This window comes from Amblyomma mixtum, chromosome 8 (assembly GCF_055824585.1).
Source record: "Amblyomma mixtum isolate Tamu chromosome 8, ASM5582458v1, whole genome shotgun sequence".
Lineage (NCBI taxonomy): Eukaryota > Metazoa > Arthropoda > Arachnida > Ixodida > Ixodidae > Amblyomma > Amblyomma mixtum.
This window is the reverse complement of record NC_143019.1, coordinates 54,814,347-54,832,881: the sequence shown is the minus strand read 5'-3', so window position 1 is coordinate 54,832,881 and position 18,535 is coordinate 54,814,347. Positions and strand designations below refer to the sequence as shown.

Here is an 18,535-nt window from a genome sequence, read left to right as displayed (position 1 = left end):
GGGAGGTGGCGTTCGTCGACTCTATATTCGGCGAGAGCTGTCATGTCCATTTCTCTCACCCTTTTTCTCCGTCTTTTACTTTTGTTCTTCATTTAACATTCTTTCTTCTCTCTGCTTCTTCTCTTCTTCTCTCCTTTTCTCTCGCTTTTGGCTTGGCTCTTGGTTTGACTTGCCTTGACTTGGCGCCCATCAGACTGGGTCATGACAATTACGCCAAAGAATAACAACTACATCTGCAACAAATTTCAGTTACACGACGGCTCAGGTGGGCTGCCATTAACGTCTCTGGCCGTAGAATAAAGTTTAATCTGAACCCTGCTGTTGCGCTCCCTCTTAGTTTTTTTTTTCTATCGATGTTGACCACTGCTACCTTAGAACAAGATGTCTGTGCAGGTAGCTCGTGCAGCTGGTGGCCACGAGTGAAAAGAAGAGGAACGCAGAGACCATCAAGGAGGCTCCTTTCAGCCGTGCTTTTCTTCCAAGCAGCGGCTGGTTATGAAGCCTATAAGCTATTTATTCTTAGTTCGCTTAAGGTAAGAGATCTTCGGCGTCCCCGCACTCGGGCAGAACGTACCAGGAGCGTGCTTTTAGCCTTTGTTCACTGGCCCTGCCTGGTCACCGACAACCCCCTTCGGGCTGGCAGCTGGGCTGGTATCTTCGTAATCCTGAAGAGGTCTCCCACGTCGACGACGACTATAGCCAGGTAAACGGAGGGTTGGTCTGTGTGTCGTCTTGCTCTGTTTGTCATTTCGTGAAATTTGGCCCAGGTGCCTCTAAGGAAGGCACAACGAGGCAACAGAATATACTGGGGCTATGATGTCCCATTTGGTACTGTTTCTTAGGTCTAGGATATGTGTACGTATTGGGAGCTGCGGTTGCACGATTTTCCGCGATCAATGAACATATGCCAACACCGGTGGAGGACAACTGCGTTTCAGCAGCCAAGTGAATTGGAGGATAAGTACTCAGCCAGACTGAGTCGATTACGCCGTAAATTATCGTTCTTAACGCTCTGTTGGAGGGCCAAGAGCGTTTTTGTCTGAACGTCCACACACAGTTTCGAGTGTTAAATTTTTGTATTTCATCAACGCTGTAATCCTTTCCCACTGACACTGGGGAAACGGCAAACGGAACTTAATAGACGCAGCGTGAGCCGCTGCTCTCTGTAAGCGTTCCGATCATGGTCGACGTGCACAAAGAGCTTCTGAAGCGGGTGCTACTGTCACTGTTTTCACGCCCTTAAAGCTTTTTTTGTTACCAACAGAAATTTCTTCAAGACATGCTTAATGCCGGACCTGGGGTTCACCTTTCCAAAGCACAATGATGTGCTCTGTGACCAAAGGTTTAACTTCGGTGGGGTTAAGGGAGACGCGAGTAATCCCTTTGTCGGCCGCAGTAAATGCCTTCAAGAACCGAGATTTCCTTACGAGCGATGTTGCTGCCGAGGAAGTTTCCGCAAAACATGCGACAGGAGCGAAAAAATTGAATTTGCAATACTGAGAGTCTGCCGTTGCTCTGAACATGAATTTTCTTTTCGTTTTCTCCTGACTTCCGCTTTTGGGAGCATCGTCTGCTAAAGCGGCGGCTTTGATGACAGTTTTAGCAACCGCGAATTTGGGGAACCGAAATCGTCTCACTTTTTCTAAAATGAACGAGTTTTCAAGTTGCTGCAGGGAAAAAGACCCTGAAATAAGAGTTCGTGGGTCTAGTTGAGGGGAGTTTAGGTTATGGCATATAGAACGTCACTTCTTAGTGTGTTCGGTGCTTATTAAAAAAAAAGTGCCTTTCGAGTCGAGATTCAACCTGCATTTCCTTTTACACTTGCAGGACGTGAAGCTGGTATCCCGAGCAGCAGATGGCGCTTCCTCAGTGCTTCCAGCAGGAGTTTGTCGACGCAAGCAAGCTGCCCCTGCCTGCACCTGCACCACCTACACATATCACGAAAACCTGCGCCGACGTCATTCATTTCATCAAGGAAGGAAAGATCAAGAAAGTAAGAGATGCGGAGAAAAGCTCTTTAAAAAATTTTTGTTTACAACATTCAGTGAGTTATATTTCATTGGGGCTGGCTTTTTATACTTGTTCGACACATGTTAATTAGTGTAATCAGCCTTTGCTAGAAAACACGAGCCTCATCTGAATGGGTCCAGTTAGGATTATCCGTATAACGGGCAAGTTCTTTCGCCCGGAAGCTATACTACTGTGGGAACGGTGACGGAGTAGGGACTCAGATTTCAGCAAGAGTCCTGTCGTGTCTTCTGTCTTCGTGTCGCCTTTTTTACGCATATCCTGTGATGGCATTACACGACTGAGATTCTCTTGGCTTCTACTTTTGCCTGAACTTGCCGATCTCTGAAAACGAGCTAAAATTGGCATGCTAAAATTGGTATGGTGCGGATGGAGAAGACCTAAGTGTCAGAAAATAGCGAGAGGTTCCGCATTGACAATGCCTCCTTATATGTGCCCGCCGGCTACTCTGCGAATTCGGCTCAACTTTGGTGGTTCAGGTAGAATGTCGTGGTGCTTCTCCATCTGGAGGTCCGGCGTGCAGACGCCTTTTATCCAACCATCTCCAGAAAATCGAGAGGACGTTGTTAGGGCAAAATGTTTAAGCCCGAGGACGAACTGCGGTTGCGAGAACGCAATGCTCACTGCCTGAATTCTCAGCAGATGTTTTGTTCGTGTTGTTTGTCGCAATCGTTTCTTGTCAGCACTGTTTGTCAACAGGTTTTCTTGTTCTCGTTGTTTGTGCTTGTGTCGGTGCAGGCGAAGAATATCGTGCGCACCCAGCACTGGCCCATTGACCATCCGGGGAGGGGTCAGCTGTGGCTCAAGCTCTGCCAGGGACACATGAAAGAATCGGTACCGTTGGACTACTACCAGAGTACGGTCAAAGAGTCCCTTGGTGGCCTATGGCCTCCGAGCCTGCCGGCGTTTGCGGACCCCATGTTCTGTGAGGACTACCTGCTCACGGAGGAGGGCCATAGACGTGCCGAGCGGGTGCTGTACATTGTGTCCATTAGCCACCCGTTCGTCACCTACTGCCCGATCCTACACCCCGTCACCTGCCTGCTGCTGCACTACCTGCCTGAGGAACAGGTTTGTTTGCTTGTGGATGACTGAATCCTTAGGGCCGCAGGTTTATTCTAGTGTGCGAACACTAAAACCCCCAATTTCAGGTTTCGCCTATGTTTGTCTGTCCGAAGCCTCTCTCCGTGACCTTGAGGTTGCTCGGGAAGAGCAGGCTGGGTCTCACAACCCGACCGATGGCAACAACTGCCATCGCAAGACAGTGGTGCATCGCTTAACCGCTGCACCACTGTGCCAGGAGGGGTATGAGGACTCCCAGCGATCTATGAATGTAATGTAGAGAATGATCAATTCCGCTTAAATGGGCATTAACCCATTAAAGCTATCTCGTCATACCCTTAAGGCGAACCTTAAGCTCGATTTCACCAATCTTAGAATGAAGCCTGCTTCATCTTGAGAGCCGAGCCTCGAACCGAAACGGATGTGAAAACGGAAGTGCTAGTGAAAAAAAAATAGCGTAGTAACTTTCTCACATATCTAGGTGGACACCCGAACCACGCGGTAAGGGAAGGGTCAAAGAGGGGGGGGGGGGTGCAGTGAAAGAAGAAAGAGAGAAAGAGGTGTCGTAGAGGAGTTCTCTGGAATAATTTCGACCGCCTGGGGTCTTTAACGTGCACTGACATCACACGTTAAAGATCCCCAGGTGGTCAAAATTATTCCGGAGACCTCTAATGCGGATTTGTCCTAAGCACGCTAAATTGACGGGCAGTTTTTCTTGATAGTTTCTTGTCACAATAAAGCTCAAACGAATTGCTAAAAAACAAACCAATATGGAATTCACGAATTATTTGACTTTATTTCATACCTACGCAGCACTCAAGTTTATAAATTAATCTCTATTTCCACCCTCCGAACACAGGGAAACAATCATAATCAACTTTTATTTCGGTGGTATTAATACTGTATTCCTCTCACATATTAGTCCAGGTCTGGATTAACAATTTTTCACGCTTTTTGGCCACAGTCGCTCTCTCGGCAAAATGTCCATCATCATGGCAATCATCATCAAGATTATCGTCGGCTTATGCTTGCCGGTTTATGCTGTCATCACCATCATCATCATTTATTTCACCTTTAAAGGCCCCTGGTGGGGTATTACATAAGAGAAAAGGGCGGGGGGGGGGGGGGAGTAGTACATTCAACATGACTCACATTGGTGGGGAGAAAAAAGAAAAAAAAGAATCAATCAAAAAACACACAGACAATCAAAAGCATAAATATAAATAATGCTTTAATTTATGCTTTACTGGGTTATTTTCCGAGCGGTGACACTAAGCCTAGGCTAAGCTGAGTCTTCTAACCGAACTGAAAGTCTCAGCGTATAGTTATCGTATACTTTGAATTGCATTGTCGTACACTGCTACCACCAGCTGCCATCTTAGAATGCGCAGATGGTTGCTGGCGGCGATCGTACGCGATAACGCTTCGCTAAAACTCTCTAATGTGGCAGCGCATATGCCTTTCACCCTCTGCTTGCGCAGACGTACGAGTGTGTGTGTGCACTCGTCGACGGCACCGTGGTACGGCACGTGAGCCAGACACGTCTGATGCACGACACATCGACCCACACGCTGATGAGGCTGACCAAGCATTTAGCGGTGGGTGGCCCTCTTGATTTTATGTCCATCTCAAGGAAGGAGTCTGGTGACGAGCCTTAACGAGCGCATTTATTATTTGCATGATTAGAAGTCGACCTATGATCGGCTGGTTCGCCACGTTCTACGTGAGGATGAGGTGGAGAGGATCTTCCGCACATGGCAGCTCTGGATCTTCCGGGGGCTCCCCTTCTACCATCTGGTACGTGGTACGCGCTCTTCATCATCATCATCAGCCTGACTACGCCCCGTGCAGGGAAAGGGCCTCTTCCATGTCTAACTAACCCTGTCCTTTGCCAGCTGCGGCCCCTGTATACCCGCAAACTTCTTAATCTCAACCGGCCACCCAACTTTCTGCCGCTCCTTGCTACGTTTGCTTGTTTGTACAGTCGGGGACAAAAGTATCTGGACCGCGTGGTCCGCAAACGAAGCGGATAGCTCTACTATCATGGAGTCCACACTTGTGGAAGTGAAAGAAGCGGATATTGAATTTCACCTTCACAAGTGTGGTCTACAACCGGCGGCTAATAACAGAGCTATCGGCTGCATTTGCAGATTACGTGGTCCAGAAACTTTTGTCCCCGACTGTACGTGCTAGAATAGCTTAATATTGTATTTCAACATCATTTTTTATTTGTGCCAGCTGGCGTATGCCTAGGAAGATTACTTTGGGCCAGGAAAGATCCGGCACACTTAGCGAACCGGCGCTAGCTTATTGTTCACTGAACACTGGGTGCGCGTTGATCTCTGTGTTGTGTTTGTGACGTTAGATCCCAGCTCCCGAATCGTCGTCCTAACAGTGCATTTCCATGATTTTAATCTGAAATCCGTATTTTCTCTATTCTTCCTGGATAACACTGTTCATAAAATGCATCATTCTTGATTATTTGATTGCATTGTTCAGCTCTACATTTCATAGCAAATACGCTGATACGCACTATTTGCTAGCTCTAAGCGACGACTAAAGTGACCTTTTGAAATGCGGAGATAAAACAACTTAAAAAGATTTCAAGTGAATGACACGCGATGAAGGGCTCATCATCCGTACGAAGCATCTGAGCACTTCATGCTTCTTAAAGAGCCACGGCATAATTTTTAGAAATTGATGAGCTTAAGGAAGTCGAATATGTGAAACTTGAACGTTAAGCATGCGAAAATCTTTTGGGCTAGGATTATAAATGACAAGGTAACCGCCGATTAAAATCGTCATGGCCGGCAAGTTTATGTTTCCAAGGCATAAGCACTTGCTTTGAAGGAAAAAAAAAAACAAATGCCACTGAAGGCAAAGCCCACAGAGAGTTCTTTGGCAGCATCAAACGAGGCACGGGGCGGTGTGGTTGACGGCAGCGGTAATTTGAAATCTTACCTTCCGTGACGTCGGACCGAACTTGCCTGTTCCGATGCTTTGAGGAGAATCCTGAAATTCAACTGTCGATTACATCACTATTTTAAATACTAGCGCACGAGCACTTGACATTATTTACGTACAGCCTGTATAGATTTGAATCCTTGAATATCGCGGAATTCTCAAAAAGTAGTGCAGCTTCCTTTTAAGGCCCAGAGAAAAAATGCGGCAGCAGGGAACAACTTGCCAGCTATATCAGGAGTTTTGAGGCCACGTGCGGACATCTGTATGGCTAGGGCAGCTACATATGTCAATTTTCTTCCTATTCGACTGAATTTTTATTTTCGTCCTCCGGCAGTTGCTCGGGCGACTCCACGTATTAGCTGCTTTCGGGACCGGCACTCTGAGCGGTTCAAATGGAATGCAATTAATGCGAGAGAATAGTTTGTTCTACTGGCTAAAGTTGCTGAGTAGAACGCTGCCACACGAATTCAAATTAAATTTTGTTCATGTTGAACAGTGCCGGCTAATGTGCGCAAAACACCTCACACCATGAAGGCATCTCGTCTCTCAAATTCCCAGTCGATGTTACGGGGTTCACCCCCCACGCCCTACAAAAAAATTTTTTAGACAGTCTATAGACTGCCTACAGACTTCTGTCTGTAAAGTCTATAGACGGTCTCTATCCTAGAAAACGGTCTATAAGCGATACAAATGCTATATGCAGTCTATAGACAAGAGATTTATGGCCATACACTTTTAACAGACTTTTTCTATAGACAGTCTATAGAGTATGAATAGACAATAAGAAATATCTGTAGGAAGGCAACAGATTCTATAAGAAGTTTATAGACTGCCTATATACTATTTTTATAAGGGCCTGCTGGTGAGGTTGATTTCGCACGAAATATTTGTCCCTTCAACTTTCCACCGTACTTTTCCGCTCCTCAGGTTCGCACCATGGACTGCTTCCTGATAGAGGGCGTTCGTGCGCTGTACCGCATCGCCATGGCCATCCTCATCCTGTATGTTAAGGACCACTCCAGTGAGTCGCGAACGCTCCAATCCCCATTTGTTTTTAAGACAACTCCGATAAATGAATGGCAACCAACTAAATACCGAAGTGTCACCGTTAAAATTAAGCCCCATTGCGCGAACGATGTGCACGTATAACGCCATGGAACCATGTGGTTCTTATATATTTCGTCAGGATTTTAAATATTTCAGGCGAAGCCAGTCCAGCTCACTGCAGCTCTAACACCTTTTCACTGTTAACTGTTTATATCATTCATTGTTACTGTCATCGTCTGCATTGCCGTAATTGCTATTTTGTTACTCTTTTCTTATTCTTCTCATTGTTCTTTTCTCTTTCGCTGCTCTTGAGCACCACAGTAAAAAGGCCTTTGGCTGTTAGTGGGCACATCACAACAAAAAAATAAAGTAACACTGCCTTCCCGAAGCCAACCCATCTATTTCAGCCACACGAGAAACCCCAGGTGGTCGAAACTTCCAGAGCCCTTCTCTACGGCGTCCCTCATAGCTTGAGTCGCTTTGGGACGTTAAACTCCATAAAGAAACCAAAATAGCCGATGGCTACTAAGATGCTGGCCATTAATTCTTTAATCTACCTTTCACGTAATAAACGCTTCAGTTTATATTTTAGATATAGAGTGCCTATAATGTAGAAGACAGATTCTGTATGCCTCCCTAGCTTGCACTCCAACATGATCTCCTTTTATTCATTCCCATGCTCCTGCTTTTGACTGATAATTTCCGAGTAATATAGCTATATTCACCGATTTCCGTTAGTGATTCACAGGTGTCAGACACGGTTCTGAACGCGCGGATGAGGTTCTGGATACATTTTAGAGCGCAGCTCTTTGGCGTCCGTTCCTGGGTTTCGCGTCGTCGTCGGCGTTGTCGTCGGCCTCGTAACCAGCTCCGCCCCCCTTTCATCCCCCCAGCGCTAGCAGCGACCGACTGATACCGCTGGATGCCGCTGACGCCGCTAGAGAGTCAAGATAACGTGACTGCATAGAACACCGTCGCCGCCATGCAGAAAGAGGAGGAAAGGGTCCCCCCCCCCTCCCCCCCCCTGTTCTTGTGTGGCGGATAGGGTGCTCTTCAGTTGCCGACGCGCCGGTTATTTCACGTAGGCCCCGGCACGTCGACGAATACGTGACCACTTTCCCACGGCTAGACCTGGTTCTTAGCGCTGCGGAAGCGAGGGTATCATATTGTTTGTGTCGGCATCGGCGGCGTTGTCCCTGAAACCAACTCCGCAGCTGGGGTTGACTCACTATCGAAAAGGTGAAACAGCTTATTTGCTGCGCTCAAATTTCGCATTAGGAAGTAACGTAATCGTCGGTATTTTTTTTCTGACTTGCAGCCGAATACCCCACCAAGTCGCTATTCTCGCGACTTTTCAGCGTCAAGAAAGGAAGAAGCAAAGGTAAGCCATGGCGTAGCCCTACATTTTTTGCGGAGATACAGAATGCAGTAAAATCTTCATTTTTACGGAGTGTGCCAGGAAGTGTGCAAGAGGAAGTGTGCAATGTGTGCCGAAGATTTGAATGATTATAGCCTGATGCCATTCAAGAACGAAACTGCAAATCTCCTTGAAAGTGGAATTCTAATGACGCCTTAGTTAATCCCCTTGGACATCCAAACGTGACAGTGCAGAGAGTGGCCGATGACGGGATCAACCACGGCTTAATCGCATTAATTCCGCAGCGTAATAAAAATCGGTCGACGCCATTGGCTGGACGGGCTTAATTCCTTTGAGGAGTATCTTCCGCTTCGTTCTTTAGTTGTATCCTCCTGTAGTGCATTGTGATTAATGGGAAAATTGTTACGCGATTCTCGTTGCTTTTCGATCTTTCATCGACTTAGATTGTGTTTAGAATCCAAATTGTCCTTGAATCGGTTTTTTGATCAGAATGCGGTAGCGCTATCAGTGGCTTTCAGCGAGAATTTAGCTCCTCGAACATGTCACCTTTGCTGTTGCGGAGGTGACAAATGCCCCATTCAAGGATTTAGCTTGAGTTCCAGTGCCATCGGTAAACGTTGATCTGTTGGGCGCTTTAGTTTCTAGAAAAATCTTGAGTAGTGCGATGAAACCACGTCAACGGATGACAAAAGCGAGGGCACTGAAAGACTGCTACCAATGACGTCAGGACGTTAAAGGGACCATGAAAAGAATTAAAAGCCGCTTGTAAATGTTAGAAGTTATGTTCAGAAGCACTGACACCAAGTATGAGTCTTCGGAACTGAGCCGGCAATTTATTATGGCTTTTTAAAAATCGCGTTTTTTAAAATTCGCGGGCCGTTTGGTGTCTTCGTAGGGAGCGATTTTGAAACCAAAACCGGGAATACAGACGTCACTAGTCCCATGACGTCGGTAGGCCACCACACGCTGTCATTCGCTCGAGCCGCGGCAGCTACGACGTCACGGGCACACTTCCGGTAGCGGTGAAAATCGTCTGCTCGAGGCGCCGCGCGACCCCCTCGGGCAAGCGCGGGCCAGGGCATTGCCTTCACGCATATGTTTTCAATTTACCTCTGCCGCCTCTTTCTGCCGGGAGTTCGGGAGCAAAGAAAGCGCCGAGACCGGAGAGACGCTGCCGACGCACGCTGCTCATCGGGAGTGCGACAACCGGAAGTCGTAAACCGAACGTCAGCGAATGACGTATTCATGGGCGGAGCCCAGTCCTGGAGCTGTTTTCTTTATTTTTTCTTGGTGCTCCGCGTGTATGAGTTGAGGGGGGAGAGGAGGAGCGTGATTTTTAATCGTCTATAACTTCGTTGTTATTCATGCTAGCTCGAAAATTCTTTCGCTGGGGTGACGAGTGATGGATTGCCTATCTTTACGTAATCTCAATTAATTTGTTTCATAGTCCCTTTAAGGCTTCCTGCTCCCATGCTGAGTCTCCCATTCGGTGGCACTCAAATAGATGCCACATTCAGCAGATGGGCACACGGATTTGGAAAGTATTTCATCGTGGGATGAAATCCCGACCCCGGCGGTCACGCCCCTGTACAGGTGAAATGAAAGTATTCATGGGCGTGTGCGATATTAGTGCTGGTTAAACACCCCCGCTGGTCAGCTGATCAAAATTAGTCACAAGTTAAGCGCTACGGCGCCACTCATAACCCAAGAGCATCTTCGGGACTTTAAACACCATACGCCGTAACATAGAGTGTGTCTTGATTTGAAGAAAATAGCGCCAGAGCATGCAAACCACGAAAAGACAAGGACGAGACACAAAGCGCTTTGTGTCTCGTCCTTGTCTTTTCGTGGTTTGCATGCTCTGGCGCTATTTTCTTCAAATCAAGTATGCACCAACTCGCCCAGAAAGAAGTGTTAATAGAGTGTGTCAGCTAAGACTTTACGCAATTTTTTTAAAAAAAGACTTATTGACTTGGAATCCTTTTTTCGCCATATCATTGCCAGTGGTGTAGTACGTCAGAACTTAGCTAGACGTGCTAACTAGCAATCTAGCTAACTAATAATGAATACTAAACTTTTCAAATTATGAGAGGCGTACAGCCTACCGTAATTAACATCCATTTGCTTTTTTACAATTTCGAAAACACCCTTGGGGCAGTGGCCCAAAAATTTTTGCCTATTTCGAAGAGCGACGTACACTGCAGAGGTTGCTTTGCCTGCTAGCTTCACGAAAGCTGATGTATTTTGGCGCGTTTTAGCCAAAATTCGTTGGGCCACAGCATCGAGAGTAACCGCGTTTTCGAAATTGTAAAAACTGATATAGATATTAATTACGGTGGGCTACACGTCTCTAAATAATTAGTGAGCCTAAAAGAAATATAGTTAAAAAGTTAAATATTCTATAGTAGTGAACCAGCCTGCTACTTAGCACGTCTTAGCTGTACTACACCTTTGAGAATGCTATGCCGAAAAAAGCGCTCCTCTAACTTCAAAAATCCTATCTTAAGAACGCTGTCAAGTCTTAGATGACACACCCTGTATATACCATACGACACAATAGGCCTAGCAAAAGCTATCACAGTTGGCTACCTATTGGTTGCAAGCCACTTGAAATCACTACACACGTTCGGTGAGCTTTGATAGCTCGGATCCTGATTCGTTGGTGTGGTCTGTGAACCTTGCGAACCACAATCAATAAGATATGATGCCGGGTAGATGAGTAGGTCGCGTTCAGTCCCCTACTTCTCCTCGGCAGTGGATTCTCCGAGAGAAGGCGGCCATGACCTCGGCGGTTTCCCGGATCGGATCATAGCGTTCTGCAAGGAGATGCCCTACAATGTGGACAAGCTCCTCAAGACCGCCTACAGCATCCAGGTGCGCATGCGCATTACGCGCCTGCAGTCACGGCCGCAGGCTACTCCGCACCGTTTCTCTGTGCTCGGTTGTCTTCATTCCTCACGTCTTGCGAGATGTTACGCGATAGCCCAGAAGCCTCACCGGTGCAGAAAGCCGGCGGAGACCCTCCGGCGCTTTCCTGAAGAATTCTGATTTGCTGGCGAGTAGTGACGTCATCAGTGGCGGCACAGAGCTGAGAAATCCCATTGCTGGATGAACGCGACGTCACCATACCACCTGCCAACCTTGCCAGGTGGTGTACGAGAAAAGTTCGGAAAGAGCAACTTAGAGCCCTTCACTACGGCGTCCCTCATAGCCGGAGTCGCTTTGAGACGGTAAACCCCCATAAACCCCAAAACCCTGTGTCTCCTAACTTCTACCAATCACATACAGCAAAGGCATCAACAACTTCAAATCCTATCGCATTGCCAACGCATATTGGAATTAGGTGCCCGCGTGTTTTTTTCAGCAACTAATCAGCAATTCGCGATTTTTGCAGTGCTATACAGAGCAGGAAGCGCTCTGAATCTTGCATAATAATGCTACCAGTGGAAGCTTAAGCAAGGAAACTGCACTTAGTTGACGCACGAAAACTTTTGTCTGAACGGTGACAACTCCCTGTGCCGAAACACGGTCTTCGACTCGCAGAAGTCCCAGGCGAAGCCAAGTTCTTTTGTCGATACGTTTGTCACCACAGTACCTTATCTGTCACCGCTTATTCAAGTTTAGGCATCTAAGAATTCGCTTTTATATGCCCTCTACCCACCGTGGACTTTCTGGTCTTAGAAACAGCTAAAGTCCAGCAGGATGAGTGCACCTATGATCAAACAAAACGTGTTATACACAAAGCCTCTGATTTCGCGGTGTGCAGGGCGTGAGTGGCAAGTTACTGAACCAGCAGCTTCTGAAGTCTGAGGCGTACATCCGGAGCCGATCCAGCGTACGAAGGCGAGCTAGCTCTGAAAGCGCCATTTCGGTCTCTGGTCGCCGCACGGAGGTGACCGTACCGCGTCTCGCGGTCAAGACCTGCGGGCGTGGCCCGACGCGGGCCGTCTCGGTTGGCATCATTCCTCTGGCCAACTTTCGTTCCGAGGTCCTCACTGTCGAGCAGGTAGGAGCGGTAGGGACACTGCCGAGTACTCATCGTTGTCAACACTTAGAAATATAAACAACAAAGGAGTAAAAAGCAAGTATGCTCTCCTCTAGGGCACTCCGTTAATCTGCTAGATTTTCATCACTAAGAGGAGGAGGATAAACTTTATTTTCGTCGACAAAGGTAGCTTGATGGTGTGGGGTTACAGCCCCATCAAGTGGCCATTAGTCCGTGGCGTTCGGCGACTTCTGGGGCTCTTGTCACAACCCGGATCTGTGTGTCCGAGTCGGAACTGAGCAGTGCGGCCTCCCACTGGTCTGGATTCGAGAGCTGCAAACCTCGAGGAGGGGAGTCCCGAGGGCAAGCCCTGAGTACGTGGGATAGAGTGGCATGTTGGCCACATAGCCAGGAACGCCGACCTCTTCATCACTAAAAATGCGCAATACTTACGGTTCGCCACAGAAAAAAATTCCTTCTTCAAAACTTGCGAACTTCCGAAGATTTTAACAGGTTTCAACTGGCATGGGGAACCACAACAGATGCGAATATCAACAAGATACAAATGCAGCAAAAGAAAGCCCTTCGGATTATAACTAACCTTCCATATGACTCGCATGCTACACATCTGTTCACTGAATTCAAAATTGTGGCAGCGAATCGGATTTATGAATACATGCTCGAGCTTCAGTATATAAAAGGAAGAAAAACACTCACCACAATGCTACAAGACATTGCAAACCTAAGACCTAATGCAAAAACAAGACCACTTCGCCCCATCCCTCCCTGGTACATTCCGCCCAGCCGTACGAATTATAGACAGTAAAAGATACAACATCAGCTGCCGTATATTCTGAACAAAACGCTCTCCTTAAACATCCGCACCCCTTCCCTTACAGCTAAAAAATGGAAACAGCAATGCCTCGCACAAACATCATTTTTGATGTCAAATTTCTTTCATGCTTTTGTTTGTGTTTTTCCTTAACTTGTATTTTCTTGTGACCACAGTTTTTCTTGCAGTTAGTGCTTCTGCACGTCACTTCACATCATTTTTTTTTGTCCCGTTAGATAATGAGTATTTAAAGGTGATTGTCTACATACTCTGTATACCTACATGATAAAATTCCTTGTTTCATTCTGTATGTCTTGAACTGTTTTTTGTGAAATTTTTTTTTCTCTCGAATTGGTGAGTTTCTGTTCAGTGTAAGAAAATGCGGCACCGCTGCCTCCGCCATCGTTTGTTGCGGGGGCGCGGTTCCCGTTAAGCCGACGATTTTTGTTGGCTTTTTTTGCCGTGCACCTAGCCTTAGTCGCTTTCGGACGTTAAACCCCATAAACCAAACCAAACCTAGCACTATGATACCGTGCTGAATGAACTGAATTTAAAAATTGAATTTAAACTTCCTCTTTGTTAGCCTCAAGACCATCGGTGGCGTGTTTGAAAGCCTCATCCCGTTGCTGACTGCATCAAGTTAACATGAATTGCAGTGGCAATACACCTCACTTGTCAAGAGTAAGCATTCCGTATATTTAGAGATCGAAATCTGCTCTTGAACTTCGATAGCATATGCTGTCCCTCAGAGGGAATGCGCTAGAGAGCTCATTCTCTTTTTACTCCATATATTCGTGTTTGGAGTGTATAGTTAATGCAGCAGCGGGTAGCGATCTAAATATGACTATGACTAGAAGGGAGCACCACGATGGCCGAGCAAGAGGGTGCGGTAAGAAGGAAATCAATCCTCGAGGATGTAGTAGATGGGGGTGGAGGGTTTAGCAAACCAAACGCCACCATGATTTGACAAGGCACACGGGACACACAGGATGACGCTGACAGGTTGCATCGCGACGTGCCAACTACGTGATTCGCTTTGAAAACTTAAAGGCACCATTTTGCATCGCGAAACATTTACAAGGACACTAGACAAGACTATGCCGCTGTCAGCGTCGACCTGGGCGCCTTCTTATGGTCCGTCAAGATGATGTTCTGATGGGTTAAAGCCAAACCCCGACCATCATTTTTCCTCGGTATTCTACATTGTGGGCGGAAATAAGGAGAGAAGGTAGACCAACGCTTGCATTCATTCTTCTCTGAGCTTAAGTCTGTAGTGTTCATTACACGTACCGGGCTTTTCGTCTAGAATTCATGAACACAGCTGAGGGGCCCAACTACGCAGGAAGTTCAAAGAATCGCGGTTACGTACTTATGGCGCATATACACAGGGAAAGTTGTCATTGACTGAGCGCTGTTTTAAATATGACCATTACATATTACCCAAATGGTCACACGAGTAGAGGGCATCGAATTTGGAGGACAGATAGCCAGTGGTCTCTTGGGTTAATGAAGGGTATTCGAAACGAAAGTACACAAGGAAGGGCACAACAGAGAATCAGGTGAGTAAATGAGATTAGGAACTTTCCCAGTATAAACCTTTTCAAACTTATCCTTGTGGGCGAAGCCTTACACCGCTGGTCTGGGGCAGCTGCTTATTGCGCATGCGTGGTACAGTGCAGAATGCACGTGGGTTAAATAAAGCTGTGAGTAGTGGAAACCCCGTAGCCGACGCAAGACGTAGTTAAAGAAGAGTTGGAGAGGATTTTCTCCAGCAGTGGGCGTAAATGAGTCTATAGCGTGCCATCGTGGTCCGGCCGCAGAAGATGACAACAGTCCCAGTACGCCTGCCAAGCACGCGCAGACTGGATTTCGTGGCTGCTTAACTGCATGCCGCCAGCACGCTGTCCCGTTCCCGCCTGGCTGAGCGCGTCCTGCCAAGTATATTTGTGGAGACCCGACGACAACTTGTGTCTGCGATTCATCTCCACAAATTTGATGACCCGGACGTGATGCGGTGCCGGCGGAACAAGGCCTCGATGGTGAGGAACCAAAGTTCCGAGTCCGATGACCAGAAGTCGGGGAGCTTGAGGGCGGAGCCCGCGGACTCATGAGGTGGCAGCGCGAGAGGCGACGGAAACGGTACAGGAGTGGAGGGATCCATGGTTAGGGCTTACACGATGAAAGATAGGTGGGGTCTCGAGCTCCGGGCAGTGGTAGGCCTAGCGAAGCGGCTGATGCAAGAGCAGGACAGGAGCAGAGAACGAAGACGCGAAGTCCGTAGTCACCAAATTTGTGGAGACCCGAAGACAACTTGTGTTTGCGATTCATCTCCACAAGTCTTTCATCAATGTTACAACTCCCAGGAGCACCCATGTCTCTCACGTTTGGGCGAATCGTACCCCCACAGATGTCTACTGTGTGCAACTGGCTACCACCGCGTATCACTACGCTGCGGCCGGAAGTCATCTACTCGACCAACAGGCACGGCACCAGCCTGACCAACCTTTACTTGCGTACGGACACCCGGGAACCGACCGTGCTGGCGATCCTGACGACCCGGGGTGACCGCTTCGGTGCCTACTGCTCCACCAGATGGCAGGAGCGCAGGCGAGCCCCCTACTTCGGCACTGGAGAGACGTTCCTGTTCACGTTCGTGCCGGAAGCGAGGCGCTTCGAGTGGGTCGGCGTCAACTCGACTCTGGATGTGCCCCACTCTTCGAAGCTGTTCCTCTCGGCCAACCAGCACATGATTCAGATTGGCGCAGGGTAATACATCGGCATCGCAGAATCTCTTCGTTACTCAGAACTATTTAGTTCTTCAATATGTGAAAATGGGAGTCAGCTTAGGGTTTCTTACTATTACCTAGAGGGAAAGCTACCGCCCCGTCTATGGGAGTTTGCGTGGAGCCCCCTCAAGACCCCTTCAGCCACCATGGGCGTTCAAAGCATCATGGCGCCCCGCCGCGGTGGCTCAGTGGTTACGGCGCTCGGCTGCTGACCCGAAAGACGCGGGTTCGATCGCGGCCGCGGCGGCGGAATTTCGACGGAGGTGAAATTCTAGAGGTCCGCGCACTGTGCGATGTCAGTGCACGTTAAAGAACCCCAGGTGGTCGAAATTTCTGGAGCCCTTCACTACGGTGTCCCCCATAGCTTTAGTCGCTTTGGGACGTTAAACCCAATAAACCAAATCAAATCATCATGGGCCGTTGAACTACCGACTGCAGAACCACAACTTTTGGCCAAAGAATTGATTCAAAAATAAACCCTGTTCGATAATAAAGAATGCCCTAACATTCAATATCCTGCCTAATGATTGCAACGAATGAGCAGAAAGCATGTAAATGCAAAGTTTGCCCAAATAAGAGATGGCTAGCTCTCCTATTGGACAAATATAGAACACTACAAAACTAATAATTTGTGCTTAATAGGCGCACTTTTAAAAGGAAATATGTTTAAAAAATGTTGCTTAAACACTTTAAGAGGTTTTTTAATAACATTTCTAAAAAGAGAAACCTTTTATCGGCGTCATGTGCTGTTACGTTTTTGTCATTATGGCTTTTGCGCACTGCTATCGCGCCAAAGTCGTCTGCGTATACACGAACAGCGTTTTCAGTATGAAACATCTCAGTAGTCTCACTCAGTGTTTCCCCAAAAAATACGATTGTCCCGCACCAAGTAGCTCACCGGCCCTTGATGCTTTGAGCGTCCATGGTGGCTGAAGTGCAGCGCCGCCAGCTTTCCCTCTAGGTAATAGTAAGAAACTCTATGAGAATCAGTACCCGGCCGTGAATCGCGGCTACCTCCGATTTTATCGAGGATTTTTGGGTATGGTCGTGGTCCTTCCTCAGATGAGGGTCGCCGACCTTTCAAGAATGGTAAACATTACTCCTCACCTGACTCTCCTCGGGGAGCTCCGCTTACTTATCATTTTTATTACTTCCCGGCAATAGAATTTCTGGCTTATGAACCCCCTGAAAATCGGCACTACTTTTCAATATTGGGCTAGTTGTTGCCGGTACGAGGACACGACTAAAGATTAGCCCGTTGTCATGATCACTTTCTGTTGTGTCTCGCGTCAGCACGCTGATTTTTCATCGTGTTGCACTGTGCGGTACTACGTCTTCGCGTGCTCATTCAACAGCCGCTTAGGTTCGTTTTTATCAAAGGCATGACTATTATTAATAAGTCAGTGTTAGAAGCCCCATTTTGAAAAAAGAAAGCGACGTCCGACGTAGTTGTATGTACACCTGGCACCTGCTTCCTGACATCTTTCGGGGATCTTAAGTGCTAATTACGCTTAATTACACATTCTTTTCATCTGATTCGACACAAATCCGACATTTTTCCGACTATTCTGTGACAATTTTCAGTATGCTTTGACGACTTCCGGTGGATGTGACGGCACGTCGTTCCCGTGGCTATGTCGACATCCGCGTTATTTCGCCGCAATTTGGACATTTTTGCTTATAATTAATTAACTGATTTATCTACAGTCATCAAACTTGGCTTCTAGGTTTATTTTTTCCTCCTCTATCTGAAGCAAACACTGGTTTTCTTCTATCTTTTTTTAGTTCCCGAGTTAAACGCGTGGACCCGCTTTGTTAACGGAAGACAGTAAGAGCCATTAGAGGCTCTTACTGACTCGCCAAAAAGGAATATGACTGAGAATGATGCAGGAAAAAATGAAAATTGCCGGCTACGACTAAGAAGCAATTAAAAGCCAGGAAAGGGCCTCATGCTAATACACTGTCATCGCATAATGACAACTAAGCGCCCTCGTAATGATTTATTTCTGCGAAATCACTTATATAAGCGAGTCTATTCATAGAGCATATTGCTAAAGCATCACAAAGCTTTCGCGTAGTTTTCTAACTTTGAGTACGTCTCCTATGGCGCAGGAACGGCATGGGCCTGTACATAGACGGGTCCCTCGAGAACGGTCGCACCGAGCACTGCGACACTTTCGACAACGCGCCATTGGCCAGCAGCAAGGACTTCGTCATCCGCATCCTCGAGGTGGTCGGATTTGCGTGATCTGGAACCAACGACGTCCATTGCCACCTCTAGCCCTCGTTTTACCCTAGCTTCTTTTGCACTTCTACATCTCGCTTCGTTGCCTTTCATTCAGCTATTGTAGTCCGGTACAATCCATTACGCTGGCACTGTAACGACGGGCGTATCTTACATCGTTCATATGATTTGCGAGCTGAATACTCGCTTTTCCAATGTCCAGTGCCTG

General features: G+C 47.3%; 1 protein-coding gene across 1 annotated transcript; it reads left to right on the top strand.

Moving 5' to 3' along the window:
- The first annotated feature begins 608 nt into the window (after positions 1-608).
- On the top strand, positions 609-18,330 carry LOC149332475 (GTPase-activating protein skywalker-like). Its single transcript, XM_089558084.1, has 11 exons — positions 609-703; positions 1,828-1,993; positions 2,767-3,099; positions 4,572-4,688; positions 4,777-4,887; positions 6,982-7,075; positions 8,420-8,482; positions 11,235-11,353; positions 12,246-12,485; positions 15,704-16,062; positions 18,195-18,330. The coding sequence occupies exons 2-11, from the start codon at positions 1,856-1,858 to the stop codon at positions 18,328-18,330; spliced, it is 1,710 nt and encodes a 569-aa protein (XP_089414210.1). The 5' UTR covers positions 609-703; positions 1,828-1,855.
- Positions 18,331-18,535: the final 205 nt, after the last annotated feature.